The following is a 20,333-nucleotide window of genomic DNA, read 5'->3' on the forward strand; positions in this document are numbered from 1 at the left end:
TATCGATGTAATAACACACAACTCCGTCTGCATCATCATCAAAAGAACAGCAGTAAAGAAGTTTAAAAGTGATACTTATAGGGAAAAATAATGCAAACTGTAATTACATAATACTAGGTTTCATATTAATTGTTACCACCCAGGAAAAGGATCTTGGCATCTTTGTGGCGAGTGTGGCACAGTGGTTAAAGCTACAGCCTCAGAACCCTGAGGTTCTGGGTTCAAACTTATACTGCTCCTTGTGATCCTGGGCAAGTCACATAATCCCCCCATTGCCCCAGGTACATTAGGCAGATTGTGAGCCTGCCAGGACAGACAGGGGAAAATGCTTGAGTACATGAATAAATTCATGTAAACCATTCTGAGCTTTCCTGGCAGAATGTAGAAAAATAAATAAATAAAAATTTGTGGGCCATATTTTGAAATCCTCATTGTATGGTAGCAGTAAACCAAACAAACAGGATGTTAGGTATCATTTTATTCTTCATTCATTTCCCAATACCTTTGTACTGTTCCAAAGTGTGACTCTAATCACATCTCAAAAAAAAGATAGTGAACTAGTTAAGGTCCAGAAAAGAGCAACTAAAAGGATAAAAAGGGGATGAAATGCTTAACAGGACAGAGCTCTTAGGCTACGATTGACTGAAGATACAATAGATGCCTATAAAATCATGGGTAAATGTTAATGGGTTGTTTACGTTTTCAAAAAATATAAAGATTAGGGGAAAGTACAAAAAATTATTAGAGAGCACATTTAAAACAAATCTGAAAAAAATATTATTTCATTCAACATATAAATCAGCTCTGGATTTTGCTGCTGGAAGATGTGGTAAAAGGAGTTAAGTTAACGGGTTTTTTAAATGGTTTGGACAAATTCCTGTAGAAAACCCATTATTAACTAGGTAGACTTGGAGGAAAAAAAGCCACCACTTTTGCCTGGGCATAAGCAACATGACATTTACTATTTGAAATCCTGCCAGGTACTTGAGACCTGGTTTGGCCACAGCTGCGAACAGAATATCGGGCTTAATGGACCTTGACTCTCAACTGACTGTAGCTTGGGTTCTTCTTGAACTGCAGTTTATTTTCCTGCTATCAAAAAAAGAATATAAGAATCACCATACTGGGACAGACCAAAGGTTCATCAAGCCCAATATCCTGTTTCCAACAGTGGCCAAACCAGGTGTCAAGAACTTAGCTAGATTGCAACTAGTAAAACAGATTTTTTGCTCCTTATCCTAGGAATAAGTAGATTTCCCCAAGCCATCGCAATAAAGGCCTATGAACTTCTCTTTTAGGAAATTATTCAAACCTTTCCAAAACCTGCTAAGTTGATTTCACCGCATTCTCCAGGAACAAATTCCAGAGTTGCATTACATGTTGTGTGAATAAATATTTTCTTCAGTTTGTTTTAAATCTACTACTTAGTAGCTTCATCGAATGCCCCCTAGTCCTAGTATTTTTGGAAAGATTAAACAAGTGATTCACATCTACCCTTTCTACTCCACTCAATATAGACCTCTATATCATATCACCCCTGAGCCATCTCTTCTCCAAACTGAAGAGCCCTAGCTGCTTTAGTCTTTCCTCATAGGAAATGCATCCCATCCCTTTTATCATTTCCATTGCCCTTCTCGCTACCTTTTCTAATTCCACTATATCTTGTTTGAGATACAGTGACCAGAATTGCACACAGTATTCAAGGTGTGGCCATCTCATAGAACAATACAAGGGCATTATATCATTTTTATATTTATTTTCCATTCCTTTCCTGATAATTCCTAACATTTTATTTGCTTTCTCACCGTTGCACATTGAGCTGAGGGTTTTAACGTGTCTTCAACGATGACACCTAGATCTTTTTCCTGAGCAGTAACTCCTAACGTGGAACCTTGCATCACCTAGCCATAGTTTGGGTTTCTCTTTCCCACATGCATCACTTTGCACTTGCTCACATTAAACAACATCTACCATTTTGGTGCCCAAGGTCTCCCAAGGTCCAAAACCAAAAGAAGAACCAAATTTTAAAAGCAGACAGATGACCCTTAAAAAAAAGATAGATAAACTAGTAGGTTTGTAGACACTGCTGCAAGAAGGGCCTGCAAAAACAAAACAAAGCAAGAGAGTAAAGAATAAGAATGCAAAATAAAAAAAAATGCGAAGAAGAGAAACTCTGTACAAATAGCAAAACAAAATAATTAAATAAAAAGTGGATGTCATGATCATTAGTAACAAAGGAAAAAGATGAGAAATCCCACAAATCACAGAATTCTAATTCATGACCATTAGGTTCAAGTTTTTACTTGAAAGCTCTGGAAAGTATTCCACGTCAGAGTCTAGAGTCATCAGATGATGTTATCTGAATTTAGTGAATTGCTTTGCCTTCAAAATAACATACAAGCCTGGGAACCAACGGCTATTAATATTCATAAAAGCATACAAACCGTATTTAGGTATAATTGGAAATAAATTATTTCCTCACATTAGTTGAAAGGGAAGGAACTCAATGTTCCTCTAAACACAGCACCCAGTACAGAAATGCCAAGGAGTTTAAAATGTCTATTTGTTATTACTCTATAAACAAGTTACACAGGAAGTACAGATAATACCTTGGTGGTATCATCTCTGGAAATAAACCACAGTGCCCTGGGATCCCCATGTCACAACACTGATAGATCAAAGCAGCAAGAATCCGCTGGTTAGTACCAGTGTATTTCAGATCATGTCTCAAAGCAATAAACAAATGTTTAGGATGGGGTAATTTCCATTGGGTTTAGCATCCCCAATCGTTTGAAAGTTGGCTCCTATGGCTGCTGGGAAATGTTAAATGGAAGCACTCAGGACTGAAAGAAATATTTTTTTCTAGTTGCTGTTTAGTAAGTCCTAGTAGCTGTTTCATTGTGGCAGGAATAATATTAACTGCACTGTGGAACTGGGGAGATTTTATGATGGTGCTTTACTTGGGATCTATTTCTGCGTTTATAAAGTAACTCAAATTAGATGTCTTAAGACCTATTAGTAGAGTGGTGTTTATATTCTGAATTTTGCCATATGCTCTACCATGGATCTCTCCCGTTACATGAAAGCAGTTATTCAGAAAATAAAAAATAAAATGGTTTTATCTATCTATTTAACATTTAAATTAGAACTGCTGTGGGCTTGAACGTTTTTGCAAGTGGAGGTTTCTTCAGAGAAGCAGCATTTACCGTACTCCTCTTGTAAAGATTAGTTAGTGCTGGGGCCTCTGTAGTGTTGATAATCCTGCACTGCACCACAGCCCACTATCTCAGCTGAACAGTGAAATGTCTCAAAGGTACATCAGCACACAGATCTCCAGGGCTGCATGAAACAGCATGACCAAAGACTTTGTCCATTAATCTGTGTACTTTGCTCTTAGTTTGGCTTAGGGTAAATCTTTTCATAGAAAAAGTTTTGTGCAAGAATGTACAGTTCACCATCCTTTTCCCGTACTGCATGTGCTCTGATGAACTGGAACTGCTCCAGTGCAAATTCATAGAACTCGTTCTCCATCTTCCATATCTCAGACTGCTGCAGCCTTGCGGTGGTTTCTTTTGTAGGTGCTTTCTTCTCGGCTGTTTTTCTGAGATGGGATTTCTTTCCTAAAATTAAAAAAAAAGAAAACAATGAGCGACAGATAGCTCCAGGCCGTGCTCTGAGAACACACCAACCGCAAGGACATCCCGGGTCCCCCATGCGACCCCAGAAATTTTTTAAGGTGTAGTACCTATCCCGAGGAGCCTGAGGTGTTCCATAGCCCCACACTCTCATTGGCTAGTGTATTTGTTCTTTTTGATACACTCTAGGTGGGGGGCTGTGGGCTCCTCATTCTTTTTGTTATTATTACTGTCCACGCATACTGTGGTTTTTATATCATTACTATTGCGTTCTCTGCTGGTGATGATGATTGTATTGTTTTGCACTGCTCACAGCCGCTTTTGTTTGCCTTTGTATTCTTTGTATGCCCTGTGTTACTCTGGTTGACCTCAATAAACATGATTTAAAATAAAAAAAAGAAAACACAAACCTTTTTTTATTATCATTACACTGCTATATAAATTTCATTTCTATTTATTCACTCAAGCAGCTCATATGTATAATGAAATAATTTTGTTTTCTTCTCTTTTTCACATGGTTAAATGCATCATTATAGAAAGAGAAGCGGCAGATTAGATTTAGAGGGTCTTTTACTAAACATTTAGCACATTTTTATTCCTATGGGCCCTACTGCAGATAACAGGTATTACATTTTTGGTAAAACACCCCCCTTAATGTGAATATGCATAGCTTAAAGCATACGGGTTAAAAATAAAAGGGGGGGTGGAGAGGTAGGTAAAATATACTATAAACTTGGCAATACTATTGAATATTGGGGGGGAACCCTTTGATTTAATGTTGTTTATTGTAAGCTTCTATACTGCTACTAATGACTGGGGAATCAATTCAGATTGCTTTATGTTAATCCTGTATGTATGTTGGCATGCATAAGGCGTAGAAGAGGGGGAAATCAAGCAGAAATAATAATTTTTTTCCTTTAAACAACATCATTATCATTCCCTACCAGCAGTGGAGGTAGAGAAAACTAAATTCTACAAGTGACATCACTGGCATAAGCTGGGGTGCTTGCTCCCTTGGAATAATCCACTATGCATTAGCCCCAAAAACAGAAGGTCCTTTTTGTAACACACCCATACCCCATAAAACATTGAAGCTGCAATGATAATCAAGCACACAAAACACCACAGTGGCACTCGCTACCCTGCATATATCAGGATATAGCAGTATCACATGAACCCTGTATTGCTGCCAATCAGAATAAGAATCAGGGGTTGGTTTTTTGTTGTTGTTGAAAAGAACTGACAAGGATTCACAGAGCACAACCAGAGCCCCGAGCCAATATCTTCCAAGTGCAGGATTGCAGAACAGTGTCTCTGACTAAAGGAAAGAAAATTATCATAACAGAATTTCTCTTTCATTAGCGTCGGCACAGTTCTGCACAACAGGGATGTAGTGAAGTAAATCTACTGGGCCCCCAGAAATATAGCTCTGCTAAACTCTGAGTGGACTCTGGCCAACCCATCCAATGTGTAGAACTTAGCAAACAAATGGAACGACAACCAAGTCACCACCCTGCAAATTGCCTGAGAGGCCACCGGCCAAGAGGTTGCCTTTCAGCATTGGATGGTTTTTGCATATATAGGCAGACTCAATACCTGCTTTAATCCATCTCATAATCAAGGCCTTAGAGCTGTCTGGCCCTTGTGAGGACCATGGAAAAGCACAAATAGGATCAGAAAGAAGAAACTCATACGGCACCTTAATATACCGGAGGAGTGTCCTCCAGACATCCAGCTTGTGCAGCCCTCTGGTTACCAGGAGACAAACCCTTTGCCACAGAGAAGGGCAAGCAGATGACCTGATTCACATGGAATGGAAACACCACTTTCAGCAGAAAGGAGGGGACAGTATGCAAGGACAGAGAGTCCTCAACAAAGGAAAGATATGGGTCTCAAGACAGTGCCTGCAACTCAGGCACCCTATGAACAGAGGTGACAGCCACTAGAAACACCATCTTGAGAGTAAGGTTTTTGATGAAGGTCAAGCGCAAAGGCCTAGAGAATCAGACTGAGGTCCTATGAAAGGAAGGAAGAAGAAAGACAAACAGATGCGCCATCTCATTCAGGATTCAAGCCACCTCTCTATGCAATGCCAGAAAGGTGCCCTTCACTTTCTCCTCACAACTGAACAAAGCAGCAACCTGAACGCTCAAGGAGCTCAAAACTAGCTCCTGCTCCAGAAATCCCAAAGATCCGAGTCCTCCATTCCCTGCACCAGGTTTCAAAAACAAGCCAAATCCTGACATAAGCAAAGGATGTAGAGGATATTTTGGAATGTAGGAATGCTCTAGTGGTTAGAACCCCTGCCTCAGCACCCTGAAGTTGTGGGTTCAATCCCTATGCTGCTCCTTTTGACCCTAGACAAGTCACTTAACACTCCGTTGCCCCAGGTACTGTAGTTACATTGTAAGCCCACTAGGACAGAGAGGAAGAAATACTTAAGAGTACCTGAATGTAAACTGCCAGCGCATCCACCTTAGGAATACCCAGTACTTCTCGACTTTCTCTGGGTTGAAAGTGTAAAGGTGATCAAGTGTTCATAGCGACATTGCTTTTTTTAAATCTTTGATCCTTTGAACCCTAGCCTCCTGAAGGCGGCCTCCTACTCTGCCATCATCATATAAATGAGAACCTTGTGAAAGTAAAAATGTTTTGGGGCCCTGCAAACCCTTTCAGCAGCAGATCCTTCTGTACAGGGTCTGCAGCTGGAGGCTTAAGCACAGAAAGGTCCCTTGTCACCTCATCGATAAGGTTCCCGTTTCCAAAAGAGAGATGGATCACATATGACCAATTTTTACTTAGTTTTCCTAGTGAGGGGACCTGGGAGTCCAAGAGGGCCTCTAAGGGTGCCAGACACTCCTGAATCTTCAATTCAACTCTGTGCCTCTTAGAGTGTACAATGGGGGCCCCAGAGGCTCCACCATCCAACTGTAGGATGTGTCTGACCAACTGGGCCAAACGCTGGGGCCAAAACATCCAGGGGCTCCATTGGGGTCCCCCCAAAGTCAGAACCAAGGGGAGAAGGAAAGAAGGTCCCCCACTTCCCCAAGTCCTGATGGGGACTAAAACACTTCCTGCCGCAGAGAAGCAGCAGCATGTGAAAATAAAACTGCAGCATTCAAAATAGCTGCTGTGCCTGCCGATGACATCAGGTACTGCGATTCTGATGCCACCAAGACAGTCCCCTCTTTGAATTGTTTCCAAAGTTGGAAACAGCACATGACACTGGGGAAACAGAGCAAGAAGTGAAGAGGATGGGGATCTTCCATTCTTTGGACATGGCCATAGCTATGACACGGACTAAAGCCTTAGTAGGACTAAAAAGTGTGACTTGGGGCAGCGGAGCCAAGCTCTGTGCTCAATCAGGTATGGTCCGAGACTGTGAAAATGGGAGCAGCCATTATGCTTGACCAGGACCAGGAGAGCAGGGAGTTAGGCCAGGGACAGAAGCACAGACAGCACAACCTACCACTAGCTGACGGTAGAGAAAACAATATAGCTTATGAGCTGACACTAAGGAAAGAATAAATATCAGCTTTCCATTTTAATAAGTCTTTATTAGACTTTACTCACCGTATGTATTACATTCTGGGCAATCTTTTTCATAACATATAGGCAAACGTGTTATAAAATATGACCATGAGCTTACTAAAATAAATGTAAGGCTCAAATATGTTCAAATATTAATATTAAAATCATGGAGGATTTAATTGTAGTGTACAAAGATTTAATAAATGGGATTGTGTAGGTAGGGTGGGATTATAGGTATTAAGATAAACTGCCCAGACATCATGGATAGAAAACAAATAAAATAAATTCATTTGTAAGAATTGGAATGTGTAAGCTTTAAAGAAGATGTATCTCTTATTTTTGTATTTTACACAGTACAGGAGAAAATGCAAGTCTGTTTCTTTTATTTTCTTAACATTGCACTATTCACAAAGTTAGGCTTTTGGTGGTGGTGGTGGTGGGTATCCATTTCAGTGTTTCGCTACATGTTTTGTTTTTAATTTGTGGTTCCTTATGTATTAACTGAGGATCTGTCCATGTTCTGCATGTTTGATTGAGGTGAAGGTTTATTTTAGCACTGCAGTCCTACTTGTTCTCTTTAACCAACAAAAGTGTGTTGGTACTGTAGGGTTTGAATCAATATGACTGAAGTTGTCTTTTCAAAGATAGGTTTGTTATGCTATATAGGTTCTGCATGTCTTTTTGGAAAGTATCTGAGGTGACTCCACAGTTTGAAATTTTTTTTCCCCACGGTGAGTTGTAAGGAAAAATACCCAGATTCCACTGTTAAGGAATGTGAAGTAAATTATAAAACTGGAGGTGTAGGTTTAATATTGAGATTCAATCTAATCCTGTAAAGGACCCAGACCACTTCCATACTGAAGAATTAGCTGAACAATGCTACCAAAAATGATGGCTGATATGGACAGGGTTATTTTAAAAAAAAAAAATTTAAATAGCTAATTTATATGTTGGCAAGATTGCAATATGGTGGTGCACATGATGTGCAAAAAAAGTCACAGACTTGTCCCTTCCCCCTCCTTTGTCACCACAAATACTTCTAGCAGCATTGCCATAACTTACCTTGACTGAGTGTATCTGGCCCTGGCCCAGGTTCTGAGACTACCACCCCACCTTGACAACTAAAGTAGAAAACACCTATCACAATACCTGTACGATACAGATCTGTAGCACCCCTAAAAAAACGGGGTAAAGCTGCTTCTAACAACATAATAAAGTCTTCAAGTTCTTCGGTAACTCCCACAAGGAAGTATTCATTAACCAGGTTGTATTTGGCTTGCTCTAAAGCCCATCTGCTTCCTCCATTCCTAAAATAAGATAGAAAAATGACAGCAGGCTTAGAAAATCTAAAGCCAGAAATAGCACCTTTCTAGATAGTTTTACACTTTGCAAAACACTAAAATTTACCAATTTAATGTTTAAGATAAAAGCAACATGCCTTTGAACCACCACCATTTTATAGTAAAACTAGCTAGCAAGGAAATAGAGTTTTTCCATTTGACAAAGTCCTATTAATTACCAATATAGAGCTCTGGTATGATGCAGGGCAAGGATATCAAACTGCAATTTCAGAGGGCTGTAAACCCATCAGGTTTTCAAGAATACCCTAATCATGAACTATGTTTGCATTGCCTCCACTATATGCCAGTATGTCTCACACAGTCGTTTGGAAATCTGTTTGGTTTGTAGCTCTCTAGGTCTGTAAAGAATGACACAGGGACAAAGTCAATGCAGGAAGTATTTCTTTTGGATTGTCAGTGGCATCTGGCATCACTCAGAGAAGTATTCTAAGAGCCATCAGGAAGATTCTTGATGCAGCCGAGAGGAAGGCGAAATGGGGAAACCTTGTCTGATCTGTTCACCATTGAGAGTAATGGTTGGTGGATGTGTTACAGTGAGCTGGCGGCGTCTACTTGATTCTCGGCTAGTCCTGTAACAGCTTTACAAGTTTTCCTCTTCATAGCTCCTGACGAAGGGTATTGAACCTGAAATTGGGCCAGTTGAGCTGAGAACCTGGCTGTATATTATGCCTCGTTTGGAAATTAAGGGGACATTTTGAACAACGCTAGTTAAAATCCTTCAGGCATTTACCGAAGATAAGTTCCAAGTACTTCGCTGGTTTTTTGAGCATTAATCTTGATAAGTCGGTAGCACTGTAATTTCACTTGCACTTTATGAAAATTTAATTTTTTCTTTAATCGCTTTATAATTATGATTTGTGCACTTTTGTAGGCTTGTGATGGTGCACAGCGAGGCTTGAAAAATAGCCCGGCTACAATAGGTTAAGCCTGGAGCACTGGTTCGCCAAAGCACTGTTAGCTTTATCTATTGCACTGAGGCTACATATACATAAAATATTATTATTAAAATTTTTATGATTTAGTAATTGTTGGCAACTTTGCAGTGCTACCCACCTCGCTTGATTTTTATCTGGGGATTTTGGATTGTTACTGCCTGAAGGGGGCAGCAGACTCTTAAAAGAAGGAGGAGGTTTCGAAAGCTGTGATTGACATCTTTCTGCAGTATGCTTGCGAGAATGGATGAATACCCTAAGGTTCAGCATACCATTACTGTTGCACTGGAAATATCTGTTAAATGGCAGAAATGCTCCTTGATAGCAGCAACACCGCTGAAGTATCAGAAAGATGCCTGAGCAACCAGGCATGTAATAGAAGGATTTTGCAGATGGTGGGAGTCTGATCAGTATACAAGACTCTTGTTGCAACATCAAAGGCAGACAAGACACAAATGATGTCATTTAATGGTGCTTTATTTAAATCCAAAAGCAGCTTCTGCAGGTTTTTTTTTAAATTACTGAATTTTGTTGCTAGTTGTCTAAGGTGTTCAGTTTTCAGAAGATAATAATGTTTCATAGATGCAGTTCCATCTAGTTGGAACAGCCTGTTTAAGGCTAGTCGCTAGAGAATGACACAGGGGAAAATTCTGTCCCCGTCCCCACAGGCTCTGTCCTTACCCACCCCACCCCATGGACTCTATCCCCATCCCCAACCTGCAGTTAACTACAGGTCCCCCCTCCCAATCTTTAATCTTCAATTCAACACCCCTTCATGACCCAAAGCTAATTTTTTTAGGCCATCTCTCTAACTTTAATGCTTTTCTTCTGATAGAGAGGTTATATACTTGCAGCAGGAGTCAAAACTTTCTCAAAGCCTTTACTATTCTAATTTCACTAGTTAAAAAAAAAGTCTGCAGAGATGAGATTTTAAGTAAGACTATTTAAGTAAAGGTTGTTGAAACTAGAAGCCCTTGATACCTCATCACCACAATAAAGCAAGTAATCAGACGTCACTATCACCAAAACAGAATGTTTTGGGGGTTTTCAATGCAAAATGAATCAGGGTGGGCTGGTGGATATTCTGCATGTCTTTTTGGAAAGTATCTGAGGTGACTCCACAGTTTGAAATTTTTTTTCCCCACGGTGAGTTGTAAGGAAAAATACCCAGATTCCACTGTTAAGGAATGTGAAGTAAATTACAAAACTGAAGGTGTAGGTTTAATATTGAGATTCAATCTAATCCTGTAAAGGACCCAGACCACTTCCATACAGAAGAATTAGCTGTACAATGATACCAAAAATGATGGCTGATATGGACAGGGTTATTTTTTTAAAAAAAAATTTAAATAGCTAATTTATATGTGGGCAAGATTGCAATATGGTGGTGCACATGATGTGCAAAAAAAAGTCACAGACTTGTCCCTTCCCCCTCCTTTGTCACCACAAATACTTCTAGCAGCATTGCCATACCTTACCTTGACTGAGTGTATCTGGCCCTGGCCCAGGTTCTGAGACTACCACCCCACCTTGACAACTAAAGTAGAAAACACCTATCACAATACCTGTATGATACAGATCTGTAGCACCCCTACAAAATACATTTTCTAGTAATTACTTTTAAAAACAAAAAGGTTGAACAGGGGAATCCTGATAAAAAAGGGGGTGTTTTATCCTTTACAATTTTCCAAGTACAAAAAAGTTTTCTTGATAATTCACTTAAATTAAAACCCTAAGTTCTAGAAAGTGATTATATTGGTTGAAAAGAAATCGCACTTATCTATTTTCCTTTTTAAGATATTCCAATTCTTTTGATGTTCACAAAATGAAAAAAAGATCTGACATTTGATTTTTTTTAATAGCAAAAGGTTTCTAATAATTTTTCAAAATAACAATGTACATTTACTCAAAAAAATACTTACAGTTTGAACATGACAGCTTGGACCAGGTGAGGCACTGGTGCAGAGTGCCAATGATAAAGGGAGCCAAAATTCCCTGCTTCTAAAATTATCGCTAGTGCATTATCTGGTCCAATAGTTAAATCTTCCCTTCCCTCCCCCATCCCCCTTTAGGCATAGCTCCCTCTTCTCCTTTTCCCTTGGTCCAACATCTCTTCTACTCTCTCCCCATTCTCTACTGCAGTCGTTCTCTAACCCCTTCCCTGCCGCTATAAATGGTGCCAAATGGCTAAGCTTTCCTTTCCCCAAGGCTCTGGCATTACATCCTCTCCTCTCTATCCCCTGCCTACGACCTGCAAATTTGCCATGAATTGTTAGTAGAATCAATGAGAGACTGTCTCTGGCCTGCCCCTGAATCTTCCCTCTACCACACCCTGCCACAGAAAATTGTATTAGTGGAGGGGGACATGGCAGAAGGAAGACTCAGGTACACACCAGACAGCCTATTTCTACCACTAACTCAAGGCAAGTTTCAAGGACCACAGGCAAAGGAGGAGAGGTAGAGAGGAGACACAATAGATTGGGGGAGGGAAGGAGAAGATGGAGAAACATCAGACCCATGTGGGGAGAGGGAGGGAAGAGAGAAACAGATACCAAACTAATGGAATGGGGTGCTGCCGATGCTTTGGGAAAGAGGCGGCAAATCAAGTTGGCTTAGGCACCATCTTTTGAGCCAGAACTGAATTTGATCAATATAAATTCAGAGTGGAAAAGGTACAACATCATATTGTTTCTTGTACAGATGATAGAGGATTTCTATAATTATTTTGCCAAGCAATAATTCAAAGTCAGCACTAGAAATATTATATAGAATTCTAAGTTAAATTTCTTGGGAAGGTAATCAAAGTATAAGAACCATGGATCTGTATGCTGCTACACTCATTCCCAGCATTCACTTTCAAAATCTAGCCTACAACTCATTGAGAGTCTTGTTAAACAAAGATTACAGTGACAATATGCAGTTGATTAGGAAAGCAAACCAATGATCTTCCTACCAGCATTCTGAGCTGTGGCCACAGAAGAATGGAATCTGAAGCCAAAGCTTCTCTGGCGCACAATCTGAGCCTCCAGCTGCTACACATTCATCAAAGGTCTGGAACCAAGACAAAGACACACTGTAAGATATCAATTCCTCTCTTGCATTTCAAGCATCTTAATCTAATCAGCTATTAAAAACAAGAGAGAAGAAGGGGAGCAGGTAAACACAATAAGCATATGGAAAAAACAAACCTTTTAATCAACATTTTCAATCGCTAGGGTTAGAAGGTCCTCTGGAGGATGCAGAATTTGCCTGTCCCTTGCTATTGAAAAATGTAATATTTAGCCAGCTCCCGCTGGCAGAATATAGGTAGATGTACTTTGAATAGATTAGAGGGAACATTGCCTTTAGAACATGTTCATTTTAGCAATCATATGAAACTGTAAGAGCAATGTAACATATCTGGCTACCAAAGAATATTGGTACCTCATTTTATTTTACTTATTTGGATCACACCATTTTCGCTGAAGGTGAATTACATTCAGGCAAAGTAGATATTACCCTGGAGGGTTCACAAGTTGTTTTGTACCTGAGGCAATGAAGGATTAAGTGACTTATGCAAGGTTTCAAAGAGCCGCAGTAGGATTTAGAAACATAAAAACAGAGAAAAATGAAGGCAGATAAAGACCATATGGCCTATCTAGTCTGCCTAACCATGCCATCTACCATCTCTTCTTCTCTAACTATGTATACTTTGAAATATTACAGGCATTTAAATACTTCTATGGTATAAATACATAAGAAATGGACCTCTTTAAATTGAAAGGAAGCTCTGAAACAAGGGCTCTCAGAATGAAGGGGAAAGGGGCAAAGACTCAGAAGTAACCTAAGGAAAATAGCGATAGAGACAAGGACTGTAGCTGAATTCAGGAAAGTATGGGACAAGCACAAAGGTTATCTGAGGGAAAGGAAGAAATTGTACAGCTTAATATTTGGTTTGCATGAGCAAGTTCCAACAGGCCATATTATCCTTATCTACCATCATTTACTAAGTTAGGATTACATTCTGCATCTCACCGGTGTGGTAGTCTTTTCCTAGGGGAGCTAAGTAGTACAACCAATACATTTTGAGTCTTTTTGCCATTTGTTTTACTGGAACAAAATATTGTTTTAGCAGGATATTAGTGATTTATAGTAAGTTCTAACTGTGCAAAAGATAAATAGAGCACTTCATGATATAGATTTACCTTTTTATCTCCCTGTTTTCGTCTTCGTAGGCCAGGCCTGTAATCATCTCCAAACCGCAAAAAGTAATAGTAAGAAACAAGCCTTTCAATAGGATCCCTTATGACATTTATATAAATTGGCTTCTTTCTAACGCCAAACCTAAATCAGAGATAGAACAGACATATTCAAAAATGACTCTTAACTACTTGGTGGCAGTTAAGAATTTATTCATATTAAGAATTTTATGGTATTAGCATTACACTTGTTGGTATGTGTAACAGAAAATATATAATGTGCACTAAAGTTGCATTATTAAGAGCATTATGCTTGCCACATACTGTATATACTCAAATATAAACCGATCCAAATAAAAACCAAGGTAACCTTTCCCCTCAAAAAAAAAAAGGGGTGGAGGGGTAGGGGGGTAGGTTGAGTAAAATATTAACCAAGATAAGACATTTGGGTTATCGTGGTGAGCCATCTACAAAACTAGAAGTCCCTGTCATAAGTTTTAACACATTTATTAACCGTTGTCCTTTCCTCTTCTCTCCCAATGACTGATTCGGTTGTCTTTTCCTTCCCCCAAGACTTGTGCTTCTGTCCTTCACAACCCTGACCCCCAATGAACAGCACACTAGTGTTCTCCCCTCCCATCCTTCCCGATGACCATCTGTGCTACTTTTCTCCATCACTATGCCATCGCTGTGTTGCTGTCCTCCCTGCTCCCCTCCCAATGACCGGCGCTTCTGTTCTCCACCACACCCCCATGACTGGTGCTAGTGTCCTCACCCCGGATGACTATTGGAATGCTGTTGTCCATCTCTATGCCCTCCACCACCATATCTGATGACCAGATATGGTCCTAGTGTCCTACTCCCTCTCTTCCCCCCACCCATGACCATGGTTCTAGTGTCCCTTCTCCTCCCTAATGACCATTGGCACGCTGCTGTCCCTCCCTTCCACAACCCAACCTCCAAGTTAACTGACACTGCTATGATACACCAGGGGACCCCCCCCCCCCCCCGACACCACACTTACCTGCGCTGAACAAGTTGCCAGTGATTCTCTATGTTGGGCAGGTATAGGGCCTTAAGTTTCTGTGAATGCTCAAGGTCTACCGGCTTCCGCTGGCTTTGAGATTTTCAAAGAATGCGGGAGCCAGCAGGCATTGAGTATGCACAGAAGCTCAAGGCCCTACACGGAGGATCGCTGGCAGCTTGTTCAGCATGGTAAGTGCAATGTCAGTCAGGGGGGTCGCAGTGAATGACAGCAACAACAGTAATCTTGGAGGAGAGGGTGTGGAAGGAGGGACATCAACATGCAGATGTGAAGCCATTTGCGAGGGGTGGGGGGCAACAGCAAACAAACTGTCAGAAGAGGGGAGAGGGGATGGCAGCGTGCAAATCGGAGGGTAGGGGGAATCAAATTTAAACTGAGATCTCCATTTTGGATCCTTTTTTTTGGCCCAAAAATCTCAGTTTATATTTGAGTATATATGGTACTCCTAATCAGTTTATAAGCATTATGAATCATACACAGACATTGGATAAGCTGGTTTATTTCATTTAATTCTGCATAGTTTGTAGCTCTCCAGTTCATGGATGCCACAAAAGGATAGATGCGAGCAGTATCTCAGTGTATTATGCTGTTCAACTTTCAGAACACTGCAAAAACTTACGGGTGTGCAGCCAAAACGTTGTGTTGCTTTCTATGTTTTTGGGGGGGAATTTTTCTTTCTCCCCCCTCCTTTTTTTCAATTCTTTCATTAAGGGAGTAATTTTTTTAAAATGCTGCACACTACATAGAAACATAGAAGTTGACGGCAGAAAAGGGCCATAGCCCATCGAGTCTGCCCATACCAATGACCCACTCCCTGATTCTTACTCCCCTATAGATCCCACATGAATATCCCATTTTCTCTTAAAATCTGACACGCTGTTGGCCTCATCACCTGCTGAGGCAGCTCATTCCAATGATCGACCACCCTTTCGGTGAAGAAGTACTTTCTAGCATCACCTTGAAATTTCCCTCCCCTGATTTTCAGCGAGTGTCCTCTGGTTACCGTGGGCCCTGTAAGACTGAAGATATCATCTTTCACCTCTATACGCCCCGTGATATATTTAGAGGTCTCAATCATGTCCCCCCTCTCTCTTCGCTCCTCCAGTGAGTACATCCGCAGTTTTTTTAACCTTTCTTCATACGTGAGATTCCTGAGCCCCAAGACCATCCTGGTAGCCATTCGCTGAACCGACTCAACTCTCAACACATCTTTCCGGTAGTGTGGTCTCCAGAATTGAACACAATACTCGAGATGAGGTCTCACCATGGATCTGTACAGTGGCATTATGACTTCAGGTTTTCTGCTGACAAAACCCCTACGGATGCAGCCCATCATTTGTCTTGCCTTGGACGAAGCCTTTTCCACATGATTGGCAGCCTTCATATCATTGCTAATGATCACTCCTAAATCACGTTCCACCGTGGTCCTGGACAAGGTTTCACCATTTAGTGTGTAAGTTCTGTGTGGATTTTTTTTGCCTAGGTGCATTACTTTACATTTTTTAGCATTGAAGCCTAACTGCCAAGTTGATGACCCCTGTTCCAGCTGCCGTAGGTCCTGTGTCATAAAGTCAGGCACACTGCTTTTGCCTACTATGTTGCATAGTTTGGCGGCGTCGGCAAACAGTGATACTTTTCCTCTAAGCCCTTGGGTCAAATCCCCTTTGAATAAATTGAATAGAATCGGCCCTAAGACGGAGCCCTGAGGTACTCCACTCATCACTGCTGATGTTTTGGAGGGGATACCGTTTACCATCACCCTTTGAAGCCTACCATCTAGCCAATCCCTTACCCATTCAGTGAATGTATCCCCTAATCCCATCGATTTTAGTTTGTTCAACAGCCTGCGGTATGGGACGCTATCAAAAGCTTTGCTGAAGTCCAAATATATCACGTCCAGGGACTCCCCGGCATCCAGATGACTTGTCACCCAGTCAAAGAAGTCAATCAGATTAGATTGGCAGGACCTTCCCCTGGTAAATCCGTGTTGGTGTGGATCACGTAAATTTTCTTCGTCTAGAATTTTGTCAAGTTTCTGTTTGATCAGTGTTTCCATGAGTTTGCATACTATGGATGTAAGACTCACCGGTCTGTAATTTTCTGCCTCTGTTCTGCAGCCCTTTTTGTGGAGTGGAATTACGTTAGCTGTTTTCCAGTCTAGGGGTACTTTTCCCTTGCGCATGGAAAGATTGAAGAGCATGGATAGTGGTTCAGCCAGAACTTCACTCAGCTGAGTACCCTGGGGTGTAGATTGTCTGGTCCCATGGCTTTGTCTACTTTGAGTCTTGAAAGTTCGTAACATAGTAACATAGTAGATGACGGCAGATAAAGACCCGAATGGTCCATCCAGTCTGCCCAACCTGATTCAATTTAAATTTTATTTTTTTTTTCTTCTTAGCTACCGGTATTTCTGGGCGAGAATCCAAAGCTTTACCCGGTACTGTGCTTGGGTTCCAACTGCCGAAATCTCTGTTAAGACTTACTCCAGCCCATCTACACCCTCCCAGCCATTGAAGCCCTCCCCTGCCCATCCTCCTCCAAACGGCCATACATAGACGCAGACCGTACAAGTCTGCCCAGTAACTGGCCTAGTTCAATCTTTAATATTATTTTCTGATTCTAAATCTTCTGTGTTCATCCCACGCTTCTTTGAACTCAGTCACAGTTTTACTCTCCACCACCTCTCTCGGGAGCGCATTCCAGGCATCCACCACCCTCTCCGTAAAGTAGAATTTCCTAACATTGCCCCTGAATCTACCACCCCTCAACCTCAAATTATGTCCTCTGGTTTTACCATTTTCCTTTCTCTGGAAAAGATTTTGTTCTACGTTAATACCCTTTAAGTATTTGAACGTCTGAATCATATCTCCCCTGTCTCTCCTTTCCTCTAGGGTATACATATTCAGGGCTTCCAGTCTCTCCTCATACGTCTTCTGGCGCAAGCCTCCTATCATTTTCGTCGCTCGTTTGTGGTAGACGCTACTGGGTGTAAATTCGTAATCATGAAACAGGTCATTTTGGCTGTCTCTTATCTGTAGTTGTGGACCAGCTCCCGGTGCTTCACAGGTGAATACTGAGCAGAAGTATTCATTTAGCAGTTCTGCCTTGGTAGTATCAGAATCTGCGTAGTTTCCATCTGATTGCCTAAGGCGTTCTATCCCATTTTTGTTTCTCTTCCTGTCGCTAATGTACCTGAAAAAGGATTTGTCCCCTTTTTTAATGTTCCGTGCTAGATCTTCCTCTGTTCGAAGTTTGGCTTCCCTGACTGCCTTTTTGACAGCCTTAGATCTGGCCAGATAGTCTTCTTTTGCCTCCCTTTTCCCAAGATGTTTGTAGGTGATAAATGCTTCTTTTTTCTTTTTAATGAGGTCCGAAATTTCCTTGTTGAACCATTGTGGTTTTTTGTTTCTCCGGCGTTTGATCACATATGAACCCCCCCCCCCAAAGGTTTGTGTATTTTGCTCATTTTCATTTGCCAATAATATGAAATGACATGGGACATGATGTTGATATTTCCTATGTCATTTCAAACAAATGTATATCCCTACCAAAAAACTTAAGTTATTTACAGTAAATACTCGTATCTGCTCAGTGGGAAAAGTTTTAAAGGCACATCTGATGAAGGGGACATAGCAATAAAGTCAAATATGGTCAACCTGAAAGGTGCTATTAGATTTAAGGAGGCTTTGTCCCATTTCATTTTTTTTGCAAAGTCTTGGATATTAGCAAGATGAGGCTAGCAGGGAGACATATTTAAACAAATGTCCTTTTCCCTCACTGTATGCTAAAATACTCAATGCAGCTTCTTGTTTTCCAAGCAATTGTATCTAATTAAAGTGATACTGAGATAAAAATTCATCCCCGTCCCTTCCCCATTCCTGCATATTTTCATCCCTGCCCCATGTCTCCCTGCTCAAAGGTGAAACATAATTTTATGCAATTTTATGAGCCTTGAGCATTATAAATAAACATGTTAAGCCCTGGTAAAAACAGAAAGCTGTAACAGCGGCAGAGGAGAGGCTTCTGGGTTACTGGCAGGCAGCCTGTAGCAATTGCTGCTGCTGACTCTGACCCGTTGAAGCCGGCTGGCAGAGAGTGAAAAGAGGGGGATGCAGGGACCCAGCATGCTTTCCCAATGCAGGTGTGTAAAAGTTCTCTGCTGTTGGGTGGGCATGCAGGATGGGCAGCCAGGCCTGCCCATTGCTACACCTTTGCCTCCTTCCTCTGGTTCTGCCTGCCATCCATCCATTTCTCCTCTCCCCTGCCATCTATCTCTCCTGAGTATTTCTCCCTTCTGTGGTGTAACCCCAACTCCCCCACCCTTACCCTACTTATCATCCTTGGTGGTCTAGTGGCTTCTTTGGGGGCAGGAAAGAACCCAATTTTCCTGCCCCTGCTAGAGCCACTGCAGGTCTGAAGATTTTCAAAATGGATTCCAAGATTCATGGGGCAGCCATTTTGAAAATGTTTGTACTGGCAACAGCGGTGGCGCTAGCAGTGGCAGAAAAAAAGTTAGCTTCTTTGGGGGCAGGAAAGGGCCTACTAGACCACTAAGAACATTTTAAAAACTAGGCTTGGGGAAGGTGCCTGGATCCCCATTGTCGTGGTATTACCATGGTAGCAGTTCCTGTTCTCGTGGCACTACCATGGTAACGGTCAGCCACTACCATGGTAATACCAGGCAAAACCAGCAACAGTTTCCTGTTACCATAGGAATTCCCATGGTAATGGTCACTGTGTCACTCTAGTATCTATTATTAGGATGACCCATTGTCAGATGATATCTATTGTCTCTTGGCTCCAGGCAAGAACTGAATTAATTTGCAATCATATTCTGAATTCCTGCAATATATGTTGTTGAAAGAAGAACCTGCAAGGATTGAGCCTAACTACAGATCTTCAATGCTTTTTACAGAGAATGTAAGATCCTGTTCCTCCTTGTTTATTTTTTTTTTTAATGTACCTTCATCGTCCATCTGGAATAGGATTCTCTTTCTCAACATATTTGTGAAAAGTTCCAAGAGCATCAAAGATTGCTCTTAGCTCTATGTTTTGTGCCTTCTTGTCCAAACTCCTTGGACAAGGGCTAGAGCTCCCCTTTCAATATTTGATATATTTGTGGTTACTATTGCTTGGCACCAAGGATGATGGAACATAAGTCTGCAAATTCAGCTGATGCACATGTTCCATTACTGCAGGGAGCAAAGATTCCATTTACTCATTCTTATTTGTTAAGAGTACAGATGGGTCAACATGTTTACAGAAATTGATGCATATGAAGTCACTTGAACAGTAGCTGCCAGATAGCCAAGCAACACCGAAAGGGAACATTATTCTATTTATGAGATTCCTATCAAAGTTTCTGCTCTGATCCAAAAGGAAAACTTTTCCCATCTGGGTATCTATTAGATCTCCAATATACTGGCACTGAAGCAAAATTTGTATTTTTAATTTTGGATAGTTTATTATGAAAGTCAATGAAAAAAAAAGAAAGAAGTTACTCCCAGGACAGCAGGTCAAGTATTCTCGTATCTGGGTAACATCATTCAACAGCGCCCAGTGCACACGCTGCCCAGTGTAAACAGCATCTTCCCACCTGATGCATTAGCGCAGGTTCCTCAGTAGAATAATATAATTGAAGGAATACAACT

The 20,333-nt window shown here is 41.1% G+C and overlaps 1 protein-coding gene across 1 annotated transcript in view; it reads right to left on the minus strand.

The window, feature by feature from the left end:
- Nucleotides 1-1,850: 1,850 nt before the first annotated feature.
- The window catches only part of HS2ST1 (heparan sulfate 2-O-sulfotransferase 1), a 145,460-nt gene continuing 126,977 nt past the window's right edge, over nt 1,851-20,333 (minus strand). The window contains exons 4-7 of the mRNA XM_033916565.1: nt 13,644-13,782; nt 12,413-12,510; nt 8,316-8,473; nt 1,851-3,620 (exon numbers count right to left, since the gene is read on the minus strand). Coding sequence (XP_033772456.1) covers nt 3,394-3,620; nt 8,316-8,473; nt 12,413-12,510; nt 13,644-13,782 — 622 coding nt within the window. The 3' untranslated portion in view covers nt 1,851-3,393. The remainder of the gene's footprint in view (nt 3,621-8,315; nt 8,474-12,412; nt 12,511-13,643; nt 13,783-20,333) is intronic.

This window comes from Geotrypetes seraphini, chromosome 12, assembly GCF_902459505.1.
Source record: "Geotrypetes seraphini chromosome 12, aGeoSer1.1, whole genome shotgun sequence".
Taxonomy (NCBI): Eukaryota; Metazoa; Chordata; class Amphibia; order Gymnophiona; family Dermophiidae; genus Geotrypetes; species Geotrypetes seraphini.